A 22,776-nucleotide genomic window follows, 5' to 3' on the forward strand; every position below is an offset into this window, starting at 1 on the left:
CATGGTCTCTCGGCCTGAAGAGGCTGGATTCTGGGACCCTGCAGTCACAGGGGGGAAAAAACTTCCTTGAAAATATGCATGTATATGTGTCTGAGTGTGTAGATCTGTAGTTTTTGGTGGTGAGGGGAATAAAAAAATCCATCTCTTACCTTCCGTAAGCACTGGCCCTCCCTTCTACGGAGAGTTGACAAGAGGGTTTTATGCTTCCCTTATGTCGCTGTCTCTAAGGAGTGGCCAGGTCTGGATGGGGTAAAGGATGTGGGCATCTCTGGATTCTTGGAAGCAAATCTTATGCTACTCATACACATAGGGTCACTTTTATTTTTGATAACGTTTAATTTACCATTATCATGGGAATTGCTTCCAATCGCAAAAATCCAGCCCAGCTCACTTTGAGGAAGAGGCAGTACATGCACAGTGTCACGCAACTCCTTGCCACTAAACAGAATCAGAAGTGCATTTTCTGGCTGAATAAAAGGTTTGGCTGCTCCTCCTCCCGTGCTCCTTACTGGCATTGTGTATACCAGAGAGGAGTGTTTCTGTCATAGATGCCATAGAGCTATGTTTGGGGATGATGGAGACTTAAAGGCATTTGTGCCAAGTTAGAAAACTGACACATTGGTACAAAGAAGAAATCTTTGCCACTTTTCCCACCAGAAAACAGCCGGGGCCTGACCTTTTCTGCCTCTGGGCCCGTTTTTCTGGATATAGAAAATCTGAATGCTTTGTAGACACGTAAAGGTTTTAATTCCAGCATCCAGAAGTGAATCAGAAATACTGGTTGGTGAAATAAAGAGTTTAAGTATTGTTTTTTTTTTTTTTTTTTTTAAGTAGACTTCCTTGCTTTGGAGAAACAAAAAGTTCAACTTCAAAAAGACATGGAGGTTCACTTGTAGCTACTCTTTATTTTTCCTCTTTATTAATTGTCTAATGGATTCTAATTTTCTACCTATGAAAAGCTCACATATAATATGGAGTTGTCTAAATATGTAATTGTGTGTAGAAAACTTTTTCATAATCTTTGTTCCTTAATCGACCTAAGTCTCTGTCTTTGTCTTCAAATTGGCATATGAACTGGGAAACTAATTTAGCCATATACCATGTGACCTTGTGAATGATGATAAACATAAAGGAAATTGTTAAAAAATGTAATAAATGCTAGGCTTTGTTTTTTCTATTTACTTAAAGATGAATTGCATTTATTTAAGCAATAAAATGGGAACATATGGGAAGGAAGCAATGACTGAGAAGAGGTATAAAAATGTATCTAGCCTTCAGAGTTGCAAAAAATATTCCCAGACAGAGGAATCTGTTTATATTACTTTCATGTATGCTAGTTTATCTGTTTAACTCAAACTGTTGGAATTTATAATTCTATTTTGACCATTTTAAATATTTTTTAAAACAAATATAAATACTTTCACATAATTTTTTAAAATCACCACTCTAAAATATGTTGAATCAGACCTTTACATTATATTGTTTATTATAAAGTATGGTAAGTTTTGGCATGTATGATTTTATCATATAAGTGGCAACAATACTCAGCCACACATTTAGTATTTGACTCCAGAGTAGAAAGCTGAGTTCTATGTATTGATTTTTAAAGGTAGACAAAAATCTAGAGATATTATTCTGTAAAAGTAAAAGTAGGTAAGGCCTCCCATCCCTTACTAAGGTATTAAATTACTTGGTATAAATTACTTTTAATTTATCTAATTAATTTGATGAATTTATCTGATTCAACATTATGGAATTCTGTCATCTCTTTTGGTGTCATAAAATGCTAGGTAATGCCACTTTAGGAGATTGGGATGAATCATTTAATCTTTCCCTATTTCAATTCTATTATCAGCAGATAATGGGGCAAAAAGTGGATAATTACTTATACTCTGTATCTCCTAGCTGTAAAACTTTATGGTTATAACATGAAATTTGGGAATTTCATACCAGCACCTCCATGGTTTCACTCTGCTCCTTGTGTTGTGGAAAACTGTGGTTTCAGTGAGCACCCTTACTTTTTTAATAGCCCAGGATCCAAATGAAAAGAATGATAAAAGAAAATGAGGAAAAGAGTAGCTTAGTGTAAAGAGGGGAAGCCCCACAATGTCACATCCTCTGAATCTGCCTGTTTAAGGTAAAATCCAGGTGGTCAAGAGAGAAAAGGACACATTTTGTGTCTTTGTATTTTTATTTCTCTGTTTCTGCCAATCAAACTGAAAATTCATATTAGTGAAGAGTGGATGAGCAATAAATGCACAAAATTAAGAAGGGCCTTTTTTGAAATTTTGTAAAATTCTGTTTCATTTACTTAAACAGAAATGAAGCAGGATTTACAAAAATATCCATGATAAAATTATAATAATTATATGATAATCATATATAAGGATAAAGCACAAAAAATTTTAATGACTAAAATTATGACAAACTGGGTCAAGGGATAAAAATCAATGAAAGAAAAAAAATTCTTTTTACTGAAAAAAAGTAATAACAATAATCCTTAGTATGAAACTTTAATTAAAGGTTGAAAAATAATACAAGAAGCACATAAGCAATGAAATGGAAATACCAGAAAACCTGTATGATGATGCCACTGATGACGATGACAAAGATGGATCAATTCAACAAGGAAAGATTGGAAAAACTGATAATCCGCAATTTTCTAGGAAGGAAAATAAAGAGTGGGATAGGTAAGCCTGTAGCAGTATTTAATAGTACATAATTATTACTGTCCTATAAAACTAATCTTAATTTGGGCTAATATTGATGATTAATAACTTTTATACTTGTAGTAGGGATATTCAGCCTTACCTAGAAATCAGAAAAATGCAAATTAACAAACAATGATAAACCATTTTTCCAATCATTCTGATAATTTAAAAAAATAATAATAACCAGTGTTGGGACGTCTGAGGAAAATAGCATCCTCATACACTGTTGGCAAATGCAATTGGTAAATCCTTTTTGAAGGGTAATTTAGAAGCATGTATCAAAATTTCAAGTATGTGATTCCTTTAACCTAACAGCTTCATTGCTGGAACTAGATGTTACAGGAAAACATGGCTTGTGCAAACACACAAACATAGATGTTAAGGTCATTTATTATATGTTATATACAACATATAATAGTCCTATATATATATGTAAAATACATATAATATATGTTAAGGATATATAATATGTGTATGATAAGGATATTTATTTTAGCATTGTCATACCAAAAAGTCGGAGATAGTCTAAATACCCATCCATAAAGAAATAGTTAAATTGCCATATCCATAACATAATATGGTATGGGACCATTTAAAAATGAGGTTGTATCTATAGTGTATTGATTATTTCACAATTACAGTATATTTAAAGGATTCAGTTTGATGACACATCTTAAACAAATTTTGTTAGACTTCTTGTAATATCTGCTCAGTTACAAAAGAAAGCCATATGCTACTATGGCACTCTACCTTGTTACAAAATTGCTTATAACAAAATTGCTGGTCATTAAATTTTTTGTTCTGTTTATTCTCAATGCATGAGTGCTTAATATTGGACTCTCAAATTAATCTGAATATTGCCAAGGGATTGCACATGGGGACCCATATTTCAGATAAACATTTCAGTATTTTGGGTAAAACTTACTAAAATACATCAAAGGAGTTTTGATTTACTAAACCAGGACTTGGCCAACTTTTTCTGTAAAGAGCCAGGTAGTAAATATTTTAGCCTTTGTGAACCATAAAATCTCTGTTGTAGTCTAAGATCTGTCATAGAAGATAAGTGAACGGGCGTGGTTTTGTTCCAGTAAAACTTTGCTTGTTCAAACAGGCTTGTGGATTTGGCCCACAAGCACTAATTTGCTGACACTTGTACTAAAACCAAGATGTTATTAATGCAGTGAATCTTCTTTTTAAATGTACCCTGTGTGCATTCCATTGTTCTTCCTTTTAAAAGATATTTCAGTATGCACCACAGCATATTTTCTAACAGTGACTTCATATTATATAAATATTTACAAAAGTTCACTTTACAAAATAAGACTATTTTTTGCATTTCTCCTCTTGTTATAGAATTCAATATTTTAATATGACCAATTACTTTGTATATTTGACAAGTATAAAATAGCCTGCAGTGGGGGTGATTTTTATCAAGCAAAACATGCTGCCCTTGAACCTTTAGTCTTTCTGTGGTCTTATTTATAAGCATGAACAAAATGATAATCAGCTTATATAATATAGAAATGTTTGTGGGGTCTTTTAGTTCTATATGTATATAAAAATTTGTGACTTATTTAATACCTTGGTCTGGCATTTTTAAAAATGTACATTATCTTAAAAACTTAAAGTGTTAAAACATACTATATAGTTATTATCTAAGGGTTGAAAAATAGAGCTAAACAAGAAAATTAGATCATCCTCCACCATACTATGTGATGTCCTTGAAAGAACTGTCTATCCTCACAGACTCAAATTGCCTTTCCATTCGGTCTTGAACTCACTGCGGCAATTTTCACTCCCATCACTCCTCCAAAATTGTTTTTCTCTAGGTTATGACTGATTTTCATATTAATAAATCTAGGCATGGTTTCTTAGACCTCATTTTATTGACCTGTCGCAATATTTGACCCAATGGAAAACTCTCTCCTCCATAACCCTTTCTTCACTTGGCTTTCAGGATATCACTCACCTGGTTTTTCCTCCTTCCTTTTTAGCCCATCCATCTTAGTCTGGTTTGTGTGCTTCTCTTCACCCCCCACCTTGTGCACATTGAAGTGTCAATCAATATGAGCAAATGTAGTTTACCTTGGGTGTATTGTTTTAAACATTGTATTAATTCTCACTGAAAAAAGTTTCACGTGACTTCATTCTGACAATTTTACCTGGCAATTGTATGCATCTATTGGATTATGTTGACTATTTCTCATAAGCTACATTCTCTATGTTAATGTTTTTCATTTAGGGAGAAAAGCCCAATACTGTGTTTACTCATTATTTATTCATTTACTGGTAATTATGATAGTTTTTTTTTTTTTTTTTTTTTTTTTTTTGAGACAGAGTCTCGATTTGTTGCCCAGGCTAGAGTGAGTGCCGTGGCGTCAGCCTAGCTCACAGCAACCTCCAACTCCTGGGCTCCAGCGATCCTTCTGTCTCAGCCTCCCGAGTAGCTGGGACTACAGGCATGCGCCACCATGCCCGGCTAATTTTTTATATATATATCAGTTGGCCAATTAGTTTCTTTCTATTTATAGTAGAGACGGGGTCTCGCTCTTGCTCAGGCTGGTTTTGAACTCCTGACCTTGAGCAATCCGCCCGCCTCGGCCTCCCAGAGAGCTAGGATTACAGGCGTGAGCCACTGCGCCCGGCCTATGATAGTTTTAATTATGGTAAGATGGATCAAAGGAATTGCAAACTTCATGTGTATTTTATTAAAAAAAATACAATATAAAGGTGGTAAATTTAATGGATTAAAAAAATCTGGTCCAGAGGACCATAAGCTTTCAATATCTAAAATAAAAAGCCAAAATTAGAATGTCTTGCTTTTACTGGTAAGAGAGCTATGCTGGCCAGGCACAATCTCTTCTGACAGAGGATCTGCTGATTTTTTTTTCTTTTTGGTCCTTCTAATAAAGGTTTTTGTTTATTTGTTTGTTTTGTTTTTAACAGATGTTTTGGTTACATTAATTACTTTTGTGCAGTTTGAGTGAGAGTTATAAGTGTGCCCATCACCTAGATAGCGTGCGTTGTACCTGTTAGGTGTGAATTTACCCTTCCATTTCCCCTTCCCACCTGCTTGGTTTCTGCCGAGTTTTGCTACCATATGTGCACATGAGTGTTGATCAATTTCTGGGAAGAGTGGAGTTTATGGATTGGCAGACTTAACAGGGATATGTGGGTTAACATCATCTGTAGCAGCATGGCTGTTTGAGTGAGATTGTTGATTACTTGGGACTCCCAGGCGTGTTTATTGGAGTTTGCCTCTGACTGTCCTTCAGGAGCAAATGATTGGTTGGTGAGTGAGGCCCATGGCCATTGATTAACTAGATTTAAAACTGGTTCTGGGTGGCTCCTTGTTACCATGGCTATAGGTCATTCCTTTCTGAAGTTTGAGGGGCAACTTTAACCACGTTTTCTGTTTAAAAGTTGCCATCAACTATGTTTAAAATGACAAATATTTCCAGAATTGTAGACTTATTTTTGAAGTTTAAGTCAAGAGGAATTGTTTAATAATTGCTCTCAGGAAGATCTCCCTTTTTTTTTTTTTTTAGATACTTAGTCTTAACCAGAAAAGTTATCTACCAAATTTTTTTTTTTGGTACATAATTGTTAGGTTTTTGTTTTGTTTTTTGGTGTTTTTAGGGGCTCATGCTCAACTGCTAACATAATAATCTCTAGTGGGAAATTTTGGATTCTTTGTAAATTTATGTAGCTATATGGTAGAGATATTCTTATGCATGTGTTTACATCAAAAAGTAATTACAACTTTCTACAGGTAAATTCAGCTTTTTATATTAGTATTAGTTGCTAGGCTAAAAGTGTACAAAAGCTACCAAATTATTTTATTTTTAAGAGAAATCATAACTAGTCAAAATATTGCTATTTTTGAAGTATAATGATATGTAAGCATTTTAAAAGTAAGGGTTTTCTCCCCCAACATAGTTTCCTGATTTCTTCTTTCATGTTACATATGCCTCATGCTATTTTCAAAATTTCATTTAAATGAAACATCATATTTAAAAGCCAAACCAGGGATACAGCACGAGTCTAATTACCACTCCCGTGTCTAGGAGACATTACTTATTAGGCAGTGAGCTCCAGCCTTTTAGTGTAGCATCAAGTTTAGTGTAGCATTCATCTCTCACGATTTGCTTCCACGTAGTTTACATTTTTCCTTTCAAGTCCCTAGGAAACACCTGGATATCATGTGACTTATCTTTGTGCTCACACTCTGTTCTCTAAGTAGAATGGTTATCTCCCTACCTTTTTCTTTTGCCTGGTGAGCTCCTCTTATATTTTTCCTCCTCTGTAAAGCCTTACATGTGCTCAGATGTAAGTTTTCATAGATCACCTTTTACATATCACATTGTATTATAATTATATGTTTACCTGTTTTTTGAAGCAGGAAATATACATTTCCTTATATGTTCTTAGTACTTCACAACTGTCTTCTGAATACGTGAATTGATATGAGAACAGGGTGGAATTTTATAATTTTTTTTATTCTTTGTTAGTAGAATTATTAGAAAACATTGGCTTTTCTATGTGGATTTTTTTAAAGTAGTGTTCCTGCCTTGTACATGAAGCAAGTAAAGACAAATGAAAATAAAAGCTGGACCTCAGAAGAATCTGTGATGACACCAATGTTTGAGGAGACCAACTTATTAACTGGTGGTCTACTGCAAGTGGATGATGACAGCAGTTTAAGTGTAATAGATCAAGATGAAGGAAGGTAAAATCTATATGTTCTTTATTTCCCTGTGAAGGGATGTTAGCAGTGATTCCTTTTTTCTGGAAATAGAATAGTGTCATCTGCCAAAGCTAGAGAATACTCAACTATATCAGTGCTACTGAAAGATGGACTAAAATGAGGACTAGTGAATTTGACAAAGAGCAGTTTCAGTAAATGGTAACCATGTAACCTTGTAGTAAATAAGTGTGGACAACTCAAGAGAGTTTGTACTGGGAAAAGCAATAGAGAAATGGGTAGTAAGTGAAGAAGAATGTGGGATTCAAGGGAGTTTTCTATCTATTTTTATTTTAAATTAGAAGCTATTAGAATATGTTTGTGTGCTCTTGGGAATGATCCAGTAAAGAAATATATGTTTATGAAATTTAATTTTCTTTGCATGTCTAAGCATTAGAAAGGTTGGTATGTTATCTTTCAAAGATTTGTGATAAACTAATTGTCCATAGTACTTCATGTGTACTTTTATGGTAAAAGGTTGTTTCTTTTCAGAATTGGTTCAGAAATGAAATCTTGTAATATATCTGAATATGGTGACCTAAAAGTTAAGCTATCATATAGAGACTTTTAAAAATGATGTACTAATAAACATATGAAACCTTAGGCCATACTGAACAGAAAACATTCCTTGATAATTGTATATGTTAGAGTACTTTAGATGGTAGTGTCATTAATAGCTATGATTTTGTAAGGAACTCTAAAATATCAGGTGTATCAGCTTTATATTTGTTCAGATTCTAGGGAAGAGAGGAGGATTTTGTTTATGTATAATAGAAAAGCAAACTGTTGATAATCTATTGCAGATTATTAGTTTGTGATTATAAAGTTCTACAGTGTAAAAAGCATGTTTCCCTGTATCAATAGTGTTATTGACATATATTGTGTGCTCACTAAGTATGTGTTAAATGCATGAATAGACAGTTGACTAGATGCATGAATGCCTGTTGATGAATTTCTTTAGAAATAATTTTTAGTTTATTGAAAATAAATTGCCTAGTTATAAAGTCTTTTCGTTTAAAAAATAGTTGCAATATTCAGAAATTATTATTTATAATTATAGTCAGAAATCGAATGATTATATGGATTCTTCTGCTGTTGTGTCACTTAAAAACACTAAAAGTAAATATTGCTTTCACAGTATATTGTGAAGTACATGGTTTAGAGCTAGATATCTTGGGTTTGAATACTGGATCTGCTATTGACCAGCTATATGGGTTTGGGCAAGTTACTTGGCCTTTCTGTTCCTATTTTCTTTCTTTATAAAATACTTTATATATTACCTACTTCACAGAATTGTTGTGAGTATTCAGTTGAGTTTCGCACATGTACAGTGCTTAGAATAATGCATAGTAAATGCACAGTAAATCCTGAAAATGCTAACCGATATCATCATTTCAAAAGGTTTTCCTTCATATAAGGACTTAATTAATATTTTCTAAATAGGTATCTGTGCCAGTAAAAAGCTTGTCTTTAATGAAAAGGACAATAACAACAACAACAAAAAACCTGGTATATTTATTTCTATCAAATAATGCAAGTAATATGTTTTTCCTAAGTGCAAAAATTTTATATTAAAAAGCAATGGTTGTAGATCTTCTTTGTATTTTATTTAATGTAGATTTATTATTTACCTGGAATGAATTGTTTGTCTTTTTAGGCCTGCCGAGGAAACATCTGAGGAAAGGAACACGGTATTGTAAAAAATAAATTATCAAAAATATTGTTAAAAATACATTATAAAAGGTAAAGTGAAAAAATAGAGAATCTTTTTTGTGAGGATATGACCTTTAAAAAAGTGATTAAGAAACAATAGCCATTGATATATGTATCATTTCAACAAGTATCAGCAATTTTAGGAAGTACCTGTGTTTTTGCTTATATAAAAAGATGTATAATTACCATTTCTATACATTTAATATGTGCTATAAATATTTTGGGGAAATTTTGAAACATTGTCATTTATTTTATAGGTCAATAACCAAATATTTCCTAGGAATGACCTTGATGACTTAACTCAGTCATCTGACATAGTCTCAGAGGATTGTGAGTTGCCTTCCTCAAATTATAAGAAATTTATGTTGCTCGTTGAACAACTTGGAATGGATTGTAAAGGTAGGACCATGGCATAAGTACAAGCTCTTTTTCATGTACCCTGTAGTAGTGTATGCACACATTGCTTAGCACTGCACTGGTGTATTGTACACTCTCAGCCCAGATTCCACGTGCTTTTTTTCCCTCAGTGTGAGTGGTTTTCCCAGTGTCTTTGTTGGCTCTGCTTCTCTCCTATGCCTTTATCCAAGTGCATGTTACCATTATCTCCTAGCTGGAATACTGCAATAACCTTAGAACCGTTTTCTCTGCTACCCCACCTCCTAAAACCCTGGTCTTATTCTACAACCATAGTTATATATTTAAAAACATGTGAATCTGATCATGTTACCCCATTACTTAAAATCCAGCTACCACTTCTCATTGCTGTAATGTTAGAGATTTCAGTTCTCTGGTTTTTATCCGGCATGACTCCATGCCCTTTTTACTCTCTGGGTCTCAGGTGCTATCTTAGGTGTTTGTACCTGCAGTCAGTAGCTTTAGTGAGCTATAATTGACGTATGATAAACTGCACATATATAAAATGTACAATTTGATAAGTTTCCATGTTTGTGTACACATGTGAAGCCATCACCATAATCAAGAGAGTTAGCACATCTATCACTCACAACAGTCTCCTCATGCCCCTTTAAATTCCCTTATTAAAAAAACTAGTAAATTATCTTCCAAAGTATTTGTACCATTTTCCATTCCCATCAGCAGTATATGACAGTTCTATTTGCTATGTGTTTTGCAAGGTTTATTTTTCAGTTTGTGGCTTGACTATTCTCTTAATAGTATCTTTAGAAAACCAGAATTGTTTCATTTTGAAAAAGTCCATTTTATCTGTTCAATTATGGATTTAGCTTTTTGTGTTATATCCAAGAAATCTTTGCCTAGCACAAAGTTACAAAGATTTCTCCTATGGTTTCTTTTAGAAATTTTATAGTTTTAGTTCTTATGTTTAGATCTATGCTCCATCTTCCTTTTAGTTTATGATTTGAGGTGTGGATTCAAACTTTCAAGTTCATCACTGCAACTCAGGGAGTGTGGTAAACTCCACCTCAGTTTTTTCTCCCTGTGTCATGGCCTGGAAACTTGGTCAAGGCAGGGAGCTGAGGCATTCCTAAGGCTTATTTCATTTGTTTTCTGTCTTTCAGGGATCATTGTCTTCATAGGCTGAAGTTCACTGTCTTGAAAATCATTGTTTTATGTATTTTGTCTGTTTGGTTTTGGTTGTTTCAGATAAGAAGGAAAATCAGTACCTGTTACTCCATTGTGGCCAGAGCAGAGTGCAATAGAGCTATAGCGCATGCTGTGGACTCACTAGAATGCTTTTCTTCCCCCTTTGTTTAACTGCTTCCTTCTCATCCTTCACTTCTCAGTGTTGCCATGTCTTCCCTGGGCCCAGTATAGATCATACTCTCTTATGTGATCACAGAACTTTGTTTTCCTATAGCATCTGTCTGAATTTATAATCGTCACTTTTTTTGTTTTTGTCTTCACTACTCTTTAAAGTTAAACAAGAGCAGAGGTCTTGTCTTTTTTAATTGCAGAGCTTAATATAGTCCACTTTATGCACACTCAATGAATACCTGTTCAGTGTATGAATGAGTGAATGTTAAAATGCACAATCCTTTATATCCAAAACGTACTGATATATTTTGTTTCTAACTTTTTATTCTCCCTGAGACAGATTCTGTTAGCCTATTGAAAATCCAGGATGCAGTTCTTTCATATGAAAGATTAATAGAACTTAAAAAAAATCACTGTGAACAACTTACAGTAAAAATTAAAAAAGTGGAAAATAAGGTTAGTGTACTACAAAAGGAGCTATCTGAAACAAAAGAGATAAAATCACAATTAGAGCACCAAAAAGTTTCTTGGGAGCAAGAAGTCTGCAGTTTGAGGTATGGCATCTTTCTTTTGAAGAAATATTTGAACTATTTACTTTATACTCAAGATATGTAGGAGAATTTTTGTAATTACTGACTTACCTTCTAGGATTTAACGAGGGAGAAAACTTCTTAGTCTTACAGAGTGTGAAATTTTTGGAAATAATATAATGAGTTTTTAACTTGAATATTTCTATCACTAATTTAATGTATATTTTTTAAAATAATTTTATTGGCTATATGGAAGTCTGCCATGTAGAAATCTAGTTATATATTTAACACATTGCATTTTGGGTTTTGAAATTTTTGTATTATAATAAGTAATGCTGCAAGGAACATCTTTTTTGTGTCTTTTTTTTACATTTTTAATTATTTACTTTGAATAAATTCTTCGATATAGAATTATTTGGTTAAAGTATATAAATGTTTTAAAAAGGTCTTTGATCAGTATTTTTAAATTGTTCTTAAGAACGTTAGTATTAATTTACAGTTCAACCAATAGAGTAAGACTAGGCCATTTTTCTCAATGCAGAATAATTTTTTAAACATTTATACAGTTTTATTCTTAATATGCCTAGAATAAAAAGTAAAATGGGAAATGATTACTGATTAGTTTATTCAACATCTGTTTCCTTATCCTATACAGATAAAATTAATTTGAAGTTCTGTGTTGAAAGTACATATTATTTTTATTATTTAATTAAATATTAGATATTATTCCAAAGTGATTTTAAAATTCTTTATAAAATACATGATAATCAGCAAGATAAACTGAATATATTAGCAAAAGAAGAAACATAAGAAGTGTGAGGTAACAGATATTAAAACACTTAGCATAGTCTTGGTTTATAGTAATCTCTAGATATATGTTGTGTGAAAGACCTATGAAGGTGCTTCTCTTACACTATAAGTCATTTTTAGGGATACCTACACTATTTCATGAAGATTAAAATTTATTTCTAGTGAATTTATAAACTTATTCATAAGAAGTAACTTCTTTTAAATTAATTACCTCTAAATGATCTATCCTAATTGAAGAGTATTTATGACTGGTCAGAAAAAAAAGGTAATTTTCAACTTGTAATTTAACTGTATAATTTTCAATATCTTTTTCGTAATATTTACCAGAGTGACTAGTATCAGAAACTTACCAATTGGCAGAATGTTCTTTCATCACTACTTTTCAAATATGTATGTCCTTGGAGGAATTGAAGTGAGAAACTAAAAACATGAGAACTAGAAAAAAATTTTCAAGTACCTAGAGATTTTATTAGAACAGTAAGCCAACACATGAAGAGCCAGGTCAGAAAATGTTTTTTTATTTCATAACAAAATGAATTTTAAGGTAAGTTATTTAACTTCAGATTTACCTTAAAACAAGAAGAAGAGAAGAGAAGAAATGCCTATATGCTGTACGAAAAAATCAGGGAACAGTTAAGAAGAAAAGAAGAGGAATATAGCAAAGAAGTTGAAGTGAAACAACAACTTGAACTGACTCTGAGGACACTAAATATGGAATTGAGGACAGTAAGAAATAATTTGGATCAGGTAAAAATTTTATATTTCTAACTTTCTTTCATCAGTACTACTTATAATAGTCCTATGATTTGATATGTGTTATTTAGGTTTAAAACAAACCAAAAAGGTTATCTCATCTTAAAAATGAACTGACACTGATAGCTAAAATTATTTATCATAAATCTTGGCATCTAATGGATGCCCTGTATATGTTTTCTGAATGAAGGAATGGAGGATAAGTGGAGTTTAATTACTAACATAAATGTTAATTTAGGTATTTTTATGTTAGAATACAAGCAAAATAGCTTTGAACCTATAATGAAACTATTTTAATGTTTTGTAAAAACATTTTTTGCACAATACTGTATTTACTGTATTTAAGAACTGTTTTTTTGCTCTTTGATGAATTTAGCTCTGTCATTTATGCAATTAAAATTCAAGTAATTCTTGAGAGATAAAGATCCTTGCATTTTAATAGGCTCCTTACTTTTAACAGTTTTTTTTTTTTTTTAAGATTCTGCTTTTAATTAACCTTTTAGACTTTTTTTTTCCAATGCTGTTAGACCAAAAACTTTAATATCTCTCTAGGTTATACAAGAGCGAAATGATACCCAGAGGCAACTTTCTCAAGAACAGAATGCCAAAATAATGCAAGATGAGATTCTGAACAATCACCTTTGCAAACAAAAGAACCTAGAAATGGCTCTAAAGAAAATGAATTCTGAGGTATTTTCTTTAGTCATTTTCACATATCTGTGTTTATGTATTTGTATGTGTGTATGTTTAAAAAAACAACTATATGCATATCGGAAAGTATAGAGGATTTTTAAGCAATATATGTGTGTATATATATTTTAGGGGTTGGGGGTGGTATTTTTGGCCCATTGCATACAGTCATGTGCTTGATTCAGCTCCATTTGTCTGCAGCAGTCAAGTAGTGACATTCACAATGGCCTCATCCAAAAAGAGGTTTTTAATATTTTCCAAAGGAATTGATGATCTTTCCATTATCTCAAAGCCCTTGCTACTAATAATAAATGTTCTAGTTTTGGGAAGTTATTTTATTCCCTTGATATATTAATGCAGAGGTTAGTTCATTATTTCCACCAATGGGTAAGGAGGAAACGGATAGCCAGTTCATAGACCATATTTTCAATGTTATTCTCCTCACTTTTGAGAAGAATAAGAGTTTCTTCCTTGTGGTATCTTATTTCAGTACGAGGAGCTTTGAAAACAATGATATACCATAATGTATACTTACTAATAATTTATTGATAAGTATTTTGGTCCTAGTAAAATAGTTAACTGTATTTTCCCTTGTTTTACATTGATTACTGTTTTAAGCATTATAAGCATTATGAAGAAGAAATAAAAGGTATTGCAATAGCAAATACTCTCATAATTTTCTAAGAGCTCTTAGAGTAAGAGAAATTATATTTTATATATTTATTTTATATTTTATATACTTAATATTTTAAAGTTATTTTATATATAATTTATATTTTATCTTATTTGCCATTAGTGTTTTGAAATAAAAGACATCTTTAATATTTATATATTTACACCACAGAAGTAACACTGATTTGGCAGAGGATCATTAGAAGTAGAGTCAGAGAGCTGGGGAACATCCTGCAGCTTGCTTTCATTTTTAACCTCTGCTTTTCAGAATTGTGATAACCAAATGAGTTCAGTGATGTGTATAGAAGTGCTTATCACAGTGCCTAGATTTTTGTCAATAAATGTAATTCTTAGAACTGATTATAACAATGTCAGAAAAGTAGAGTATCTATAGAATATTCTCAGGAAATAGGAACTTAAAGAAATTTGGGAAATTTCATCTGTCTAAATATATGCAGAGCTAAAACTCTTACTATAAGGTAATGTATAGGTCAGATATCAGAATGTAAACTCAATTTTTTAATGGAGTCAAATTTATTAATGTTTTATTTTATGCTTTAGAATTTGTTGTAATTCAGAGAAAGGTTTTCCAATTCTGAGATTCTTAAAAATTCTCTAGTGATTTAATTTTTACTTTGATGGATTCGTTGTCTTCAAATAAAGTTTTGAACTTTTGGGAATTTATGCTCTATAAAATTTAAGGTTTTTTTTTTTTTTTTTTTTGAGACAGAGTCTCACTTTGTTGCCCAGGCTAGAGTGAGTGCCGTGGCGTCAGCCTGGCTCACAGCAACCTCAAACTCCGGGGCTCAGCGATCCTACTGCCTCAGCCTCCCGAGTAGCTGGGACTACAGGCATGCACCACCATGCCCGGCTAATTTTTTGTATATATATATATTTTTTAGTTGGTCAATTAATTTATTTCTATTTTTGGTAGAGACGGGGGTCTCGCTCAGGCTGGTTTCGAACTCCTGACCTTGAACAATCCGCCCGCCTCGGCCTCCCAAAGTGCTAGGATTACAGGCGTGAGCCACCACGCCCGGCCAAAATTTAAGGTTTTGATCTAACTTTTTGTCCAGTTGGATATCCACTTATTGTAGACCTTTCATTGTATAAATGTACAGGGTATTCTTTCATTTCAGAGGAAATCATGATTTGCCATTTTATTGAGTGCTAGCTAAATGGGTTTTTTGTTGTTGTTTTACTTAGATTTCTCATAGTCATGAAAAAGAAAAAAATCTGTTGCATAAAAATCGCATGTTGGAGAATGAAATTGCTGGGCTAAGATTGGAAGTAGACACAATAAAAAAACATACCCAGGAAATAGAAAAGAAATATTTCAAGGACATTAAAATTGTGAAAGAAAAGAATGATGACCTTCAAAACACCATGAAACTGAATGAGGAAGCATCAAAAATAGTATCCAAGTGTAGTGAACAACTGCATGTTCTGACAACTGAGAATACAATGCTGAGTTCTATGCTGAAGAATGAAAAACAAAACAAGGAAAGATTGGAAAGAGAAGTTGAATTATACCGTTCTAGACTGACTGCTGCATTCCATGATCGTGGTGAAAGTCCAACATTAAAAAGAGACTTAGACCTTAGTTTCCAGAGAGCGAGAGACGAGTGGTTTGAGTTACAGGACAAGATTAATTGTGACATGTCTAATCTAAAAGATAAAAATGTGAATCTTTCTCAACAACTTCCTAAAGCTAAGTGTAAATTCAACAGCCTAGAAATTGAGCTCAGTCACACGAGAGATACTGTCAGACAAAAAACTTCGGTTTTAGAGCTTGTACAAAGAGACCTTAGCCAAACACAGTGTCAAATGGAGGAAATTGAACATATGTATCAAAATGAACAGGGTAAAATTAATAAACACATGAGAAAGGAATCTGTAGATGAGGGATTTTCTCAACTACACAGTGAAAATATGTTTCTTCGACAGCAACTGGAAGATGCTCACAACAAAGCTGATGATAACAAAAAGAAATTAATTAATATCCAAGATGAATTTCATGCTATTGTAAAAAAACTTCAAGCTGAAGGTGAAAGGCGAAAGCTTGTGCTACAAGAGAGAAATGAGTTAATGAGTGAATGTAATCATTTGAAAGAAAGACTGCACCAGTATGAAAAAGAAGAAGCAGAAAGAGAAGTAAATATCCTGAAATATACTTTTCAACTTTTCTGAAAGAAAATTTAATATTTGGTTAAGGCTAAATGTTGAATCTAGTTGAATATAAAAATATATAGATTATAAATGCATTTGCTATATTAGCACAGAAACATACCTTCTTTCCAGCAAATAAGAGCTGAGAGTTGCTTTACTTTGAGTAAAGACATTGTATCACCTATGAAATTTTAAGAGGTTAAGTTACAAATATATAGACTAATGGTAATAATGTATTCTTATACTGCTGAAATAATAGTTTGAATGTCTTTATGTTGCCGCATTTTAAGACCATAATGAAGCAGACAAGCAGAAATTCTGTACCTGAAATGAGTATTTTGGAATTAAGTAAATTAAGTGGGTTACTTCAACAGTTCATTCCAGACTTTTCAGATAATGGAAGTGTATTGCTATACCTCATAATGGTTTGCCATCAGTAACTTTTTATATATCTTAGTTACTGTAATTTTATTTTTAATCATGTCAGTTTGACTTAAGTCTAAAAGTATTTTAATCTCAAATTATGTATTGTTATGACTCTCAGTTCTTTAAAGGGAGCTCCTTTTTATTAAATGGTAATTTGGGACAAATGCGGTGAATTTTAGCAAAACCATATTTGATTTAATCTTCCCACTGGTATTTATAATTTACTTTGAATATTCTTATAAATAATTTGCCCATTATTTTCATTTGACGGCCAAATGACCATCATTTGGATATACCAGCTATGACTTTGTCCAGTACAAGAATAGTTGTAGCTCTCCGTGATTTATTAGTTTGGCATTGGGTTCCCATTTTCAGAATAATGAGAGGTGGCAGGATTCACATCTAGCAGGGATGCAGTGAATAGGGCAGAGAGTTGTAGGAGCTTGAGGTTAGAGAGGGAGGTGGATGGAGGCCAGGTTACCTAGAGTCTTGAAGACCATTAGAATTTTACCTTTATTCTGAGATAGGAATCTATTGGAAGGGTTTGAGCAGACAATTGAATAGGTGAGGAACTCAGAGGTTAATTGGGCTTTTAATAAAGAAGAGAAAAAATATTTCACAGTGTAGAATTTACTATCACCTGTCCCACCCACATACTTCTTTTCAAGACCCCGGTTGGTTAAGCATTTCAACATTCACAGGGGACAAATGAATAATGGGCTGAATCTGTTGTCTGAGTGACAGAATACCAATTTACCAGGAAGATAACACCTCTGTGACTTTAACTGAATTCCCTGATAAACGGGAACATGTACCCGTGGGGAAAAGAAGGTAAATTGATGTATGTGGTGATATTTTTCAAAGTATATGTGTTAGAGTTAAATATTATTAACATGATTAAATAATAAGGTGATTTATAATATCAGTAACAAGATTATCTTATCAGGTAGTTCTAAAACAATGTCAACAAGAACTGGATGTTACCCTAAAAAATCTACCTAGGTCAGAGGCTTCACTAGAGGTTGCATCACATTGTCACACTCATTTAGAAGATGAGACAGAGGCTTCAAAGAAAAAATTAGATCCAAGCAGAAGTCAAGTATGTATTGAATTTAACATGTCAATAGTTAATCTGTAGCTGGGTGAATAACATAAAGTGTTTTAGCACATTAATGTCTGTGGCAGCTTTCTTTTTTATTTTCATTATAATTAATTTTATTGTAATTTTATTATCTTTATAATGCACTTATTTCTTAAAGTCTGACTTTCATTCTACCATTTTTAAAATAATTACATTTTTTTCTCAAATATTTACCCTTAGGAATGTTGAGAATTATACATCCTTTCTAATATAAGCTGAGAGACTTTTTTTTCTGTTAAGCAGTATTTTTTAGTGATTTCTCTATTGCTATGGTGAGGCAAGCTAGATTGAATTAGAAGATAATGTTGAATGGAATTTTCCAGAGAATTGTCTTATTTCTTATCGTTACTTTTATCAGTGGATACAGAATCTGTGTATATTTATTTCATGGATTTCAGGATAATTTGTACAAATCTGTTCTCTAAAATGCGTATGTTTAGGTTAATTTATGAACCATTTGAAAAGAGAGGCATGTTCATTTCTCCTTCATTTTAAATATATTATAAAAGCATAGAAATATTGAGATCATGTATGATATATATCTCCAAAATATAGAAACATAGAATTAAGAAAATTATCTAGATGCTACCATTGAGTTTTTAACAACTTTATTGAGAAATGATTCAAATACCACACAGTTCACCCATTTAAAATGTACAACATACCATCTCTTAAACAATGGTCCCCAACCTTTTTGGCATCAGGGACCAGTTACATGAAAGACAATTTTTCTACAGATCTTTGGGGGAGGTGGGAGGATGTTTTGGAATGATTCAAGCTCATTACATTGCTTGTGCAGTCAAATCTGTCTGCTAATGGTAATCTGTATTTGCAGCCGCTCCCCAGTGCTAGCATCACTGCCTCAGCTCCACCTCAGATCATCAGGCATTAGATTCCTGAAGGACACACAACATAGATCCCTCACACGTGAAGTTTACAGTAGTGTTCGCGCTCCTATGAGAATCTAGTGCTGCCACTGATCTGACAGGAGGCAGAGCTCAGATGCTGATGCAAGGGATGGGCAGGGGCTGTGAATACAGATGCAGCTTCCCTCGCTCACCTGCTACTCACATCCTGCTCTGCAGCCAAGTTCCTAACAGACTGTAGACCAGTACCAGTCTGTGGCCCAGGGGTTGGAGACCGAAATATAAATATATTCACAGAGTTGTATAACCATCACCACAGTCAATTTTAGAAAATTTTCATCACTATGAAAATCCTCCATGTTTTAGTAGTTCTTGTTATTTTTTTATAGGCAGCAACGCATATTTAGTATCAGTGTCTGCATCAGTTACCTATTGCTGTATAATAAACCTCAAAATTCATAGTCTCAAAACATTTATTTTGTTCACAGTCTGCAGTTTTAGGCAAGGCTTAGTGGGGCCAGCTCATTTCTTCTCCACTTGGCATCAGCTGTGGTGACTTGACACTGGGGAGTAGAATCATGGAAAGGCTTGTTCATTCACATCTGTCACTCAAAGCTGGCTTTTGGCTGGGACTTGAGCTGGGGCAGTCAGCTGGAATGCCTCTACAAGGATTTGCCATGTGACGTGAGCTTCCTCACAATATGGTGGCTGGATTCTAAGGACAAGCTTTACTAGAGAGAGAAAGTCAAGTGAAAGCTGTGTTATATTTTCTAACTTAACCTTAGAAGTCACAGAGCAGTTCCACCCTATTATATTCACTAGAAACCACTTACTAAGGCCAGCTCATGTTTGGGAGGAAATTTAATGGGAGAAATGTGAAACAATTTGTAGACATTTTAAAACCACCACTCCGCTCACCTTTTTAAAGTCAAATAATTATTACATCTAGAGTACTACCCTCCATCTCTGTACCACTGCAATTCCAACAGGGATTTTGTTGTCTTTGCTATTGTTGCTTATGCTCCCTTATTTTGTGTAAAGTAACTGAATTAAGGCCTTTTTTGTTTTTTAAAAAAGTATAGCTCATGTCACCAAACTTTTATACTGGGAGATGACTGCCTTTTAACCCTAAGAATTATTGCATCTTGGAATGCAATTCAAATGAGCATAAAACATTTGTTGTTTACAAAAAAAGGCTTATAGCATTATAATACATATTTACAGATTCATTTTGTTAGAGTCTTATTTTCTACTTTTTTATTTTTAATTTTTATTTTTTTGTAGAGATGGAGTCTCACTATGTTACTCAGGCTGGTCTCAAACGATCCTCCTTTCTCAGCCTCCCAAAGTGCTGGGATTACAGGTGTGAGCCACCGCGCTCGGCATTATTTTCAAAGTCTTATTCTGGAAACCATTTATTGACTCGGGCCTTACTAACTCAATATCATATCCCTAAACTTTATTTAGAAATTATGGGGAGTGATGATTGGCATTAGGTGGTAAGAGATTTTCTACTAAGAGGTGACTTAGAATCATTTTAAGGAGGAAAGACATGAAACAATCATAGAAAAAGAAAATTCTAAGATCAAGTGCAAATGTTTCATGGCAATGATGATGACAGTAAAGAATATATTTTTGTGACTCCTGGTGGTTTTAACTTTGTTCCTGATTTTCTGAATAATTCAAGAGCCCATATTTTAAGAATCTCCTATAGTATAGATAGCATTTTATTGGAACTAAATTTATTTCAAAACTTGTCAGTATTGTGTTAGTAGATCATTCTCAACCTACTTCCTTCATTACCAAACTATGTAATTTTATTCATGCAGATTGATAATCTTACAGCAAAACTGGAAACTGTATCTTTAAAATGTCAACATCTGAGGGCAAAGAATCAAATTCTTCAACAGGAGTTATTGTCTATGAAAACAATACAGAAGAAATGTGAAAAACTACAGAAGAAGAAGAATAACTTGGAACAAGAAGTAGTAAACCTCAGAAGTCATATGGGAATGAATATGGTGGAACGTGGTCAAGTAGAACAGTATAAATGGGAAATTGAAGAGAGAGCAAGACAGGATATAGTAGAAAAATTAAAAGAAGTCAATCTATTTTTACAGGTTAGTTTGTCAGGTGCATTCATTTATTTCACTACAAATTATATTTTGGATATGTATTTCTGTTTCTTCTATTTATAACAATTTGTTTTGCAGATTTCTAGAAGGAAGGTGGCATCTGTTTCTCCCTTTAAATTTTTCACTTTCCATTATTATAAGTAAATCAGACTGATGATTCTCTAACAAGATTATTAAGAGCAGCTGGCATAAAACAAGGCTATTAGGAAAAGAAAAAAATGTGATTTAGAAATTAGACCATACACTTGACTTGTTCTTAAGTTATATTGTTCATACTAAAAATTTTAAGTTGATTCTGTTATTCTTTGGATTATCAGATTACATGAAATACTAACATAAGAATTATTATATTTTTATAATTAAGATTAAATTATCAATTTAGTTGATATTGATGATAAATATTTTGAACTTTAGCTTCTTTTTTTACATATTTAAAATTGCCTTCTGAATCAGTGACTTAAAACGAAAGGTGACAAATATCCACTAATTATTTGAGTTATTATTTTTAAAATTTTTCTTTTTAATTTGTTTTAGGCACAAGCAGCATCTCAAGATAACTTAGAGCAGTTAAGAGAGGATCATATGGCTTCAATACATTATCAGATGGAACTCAGAATTAAAGATATGGAATCTGAAATGTCTAAAATGAAAACTCAAGAAGAATTTAATAAAGCTGAATTGAAACAATATAAGCAACTATATCTAGAAGAATTAAAAGATAAACAATCTTTGTCAGATAAACTAAACAAGTAAGTCAAAACATAGACTCATAGAAAATAAATCAAGCTCATTAATTTGCCTCAAAAGCACAGTTTTTATTGTGTCTAACTCATGAGATTAGTAGGAAGTGAAGACTAACTAGATAATATCATTTTGGAAAATGATGTTAGTGAATGAATTTACTTTTAAAATATTGGTCCAGGAGAGTTTATATCTCTCCCCACCTTTTTTTATTTTGGTTTCCCCCTTAGTATTCTTATATATAGTTAAGCTGATTTATTAGTCTTTCAGCAAATTATTTTTGAAGGTTTATAATTTAGGCAATGATACTGTTATAAAATTGCTTGTCAGCATTTCCCTAAATAGAAATTCTGACGAGTTTATTTTTTGGAAGATTACATCTTAAACCGAATGAGTCAAGTGCTACTCTCTTGGCACGTTCTGGCACGCAATTAGGTTTCCTCTATTGTGATCTTTGGCATTGTCACTAGAGGGCGCCTTAAATCAAACTATCCTGTATAGTGTTTCCAGTCTGCATAAAATCACACCTGTAAAATAGGGAATGATTAATTTAGGGATGAAGGGAAATATAATTCACAAAGTAGTTAAACATAATACCTGAGGGTCAGGCGAGTTGAAGACATAAAGAACAAGTCCCACCTCTGGTGCTTTGGTAACAATGTTAGCAACTAATTTTCTTTGAAGCTGCTTTAGTTCTTTTTGATCACCAACTAAGCTGTCTCCTTATCCCCTAGAAATTGCTGCTCTGAATTATTCTTCAGTGCCAAATGCTTAATTTTCCCCAGTTAATGGGTTAAATGTATAGGGTGGTGAAAGCAAATGCTTGAAAATGTTTTTGAGGGATAGTTTTTAATACAAGTATTTCTAGCTTTTTTTGTTTGTTTTAGGATTTTGCTTATTTGTTTTTTGTGTATGTTTAACACATTGTCTGCCACACTAGAAAA

At 32.9% G+C, this 22,776-nt stretch overlaps 1 protein-coding gene across 1 annotated transcript in view; it reads left to right on the plus strand.

Moving 5' to 3' along the window:
• The first annotated feature begins 561 nt into the window (after positions 1-561).
• Positions 562-22,776, plus strand: part of LOC105871985 (ankyrin repeat domain-containing protein 26) — a 29,924-nt gene continuing 7,709 nt past the window's right edge. Inside the window, 13 exon segments of the mRNA XM_075997588.1 lie at positions 562-601; positions 832-884; positions 2,524-2,690; positions 7,270-7,440; positions 9,113-9,146; positions 9,426-9,567; positions 11,240-11,453; positions 12,803-12,986; positions 13,545-13,682; positions 15,561-16,508; positions 17,896-18,048; positions 20,786-21,076; positions 21,626-21,840. Of these exon segments, the coding sequence (XP_075853703.1) occupies positions 562-601; positions 832-884; positions 2,524-2,690; positions 7,270-7,440; positions 9,113-9,146; positions 9,426-9,567; positions 11,240-11,453; positions 12,803-12,986; positions 13,545-13,682; positions 15,561-16,508; positions 17,896-18,048; positions 20,786-21,076; positions 21,626-21,840 (2,750 nt within the window).

Source organism: Microcebus murinus, chromosome 25, assembly GCF_040939455.1.
Source record: "Microcebus murinus isolate Inina chromosome 25, M.murinus_Inina_mat1.0, whole genome shotgun sequence".
Lineage (NCBI taxonomy): Eukaryota > Metazoa > Chordata > Mammalia > Primates > Cheirogaleidae > Microcebus > Microcebus murinus.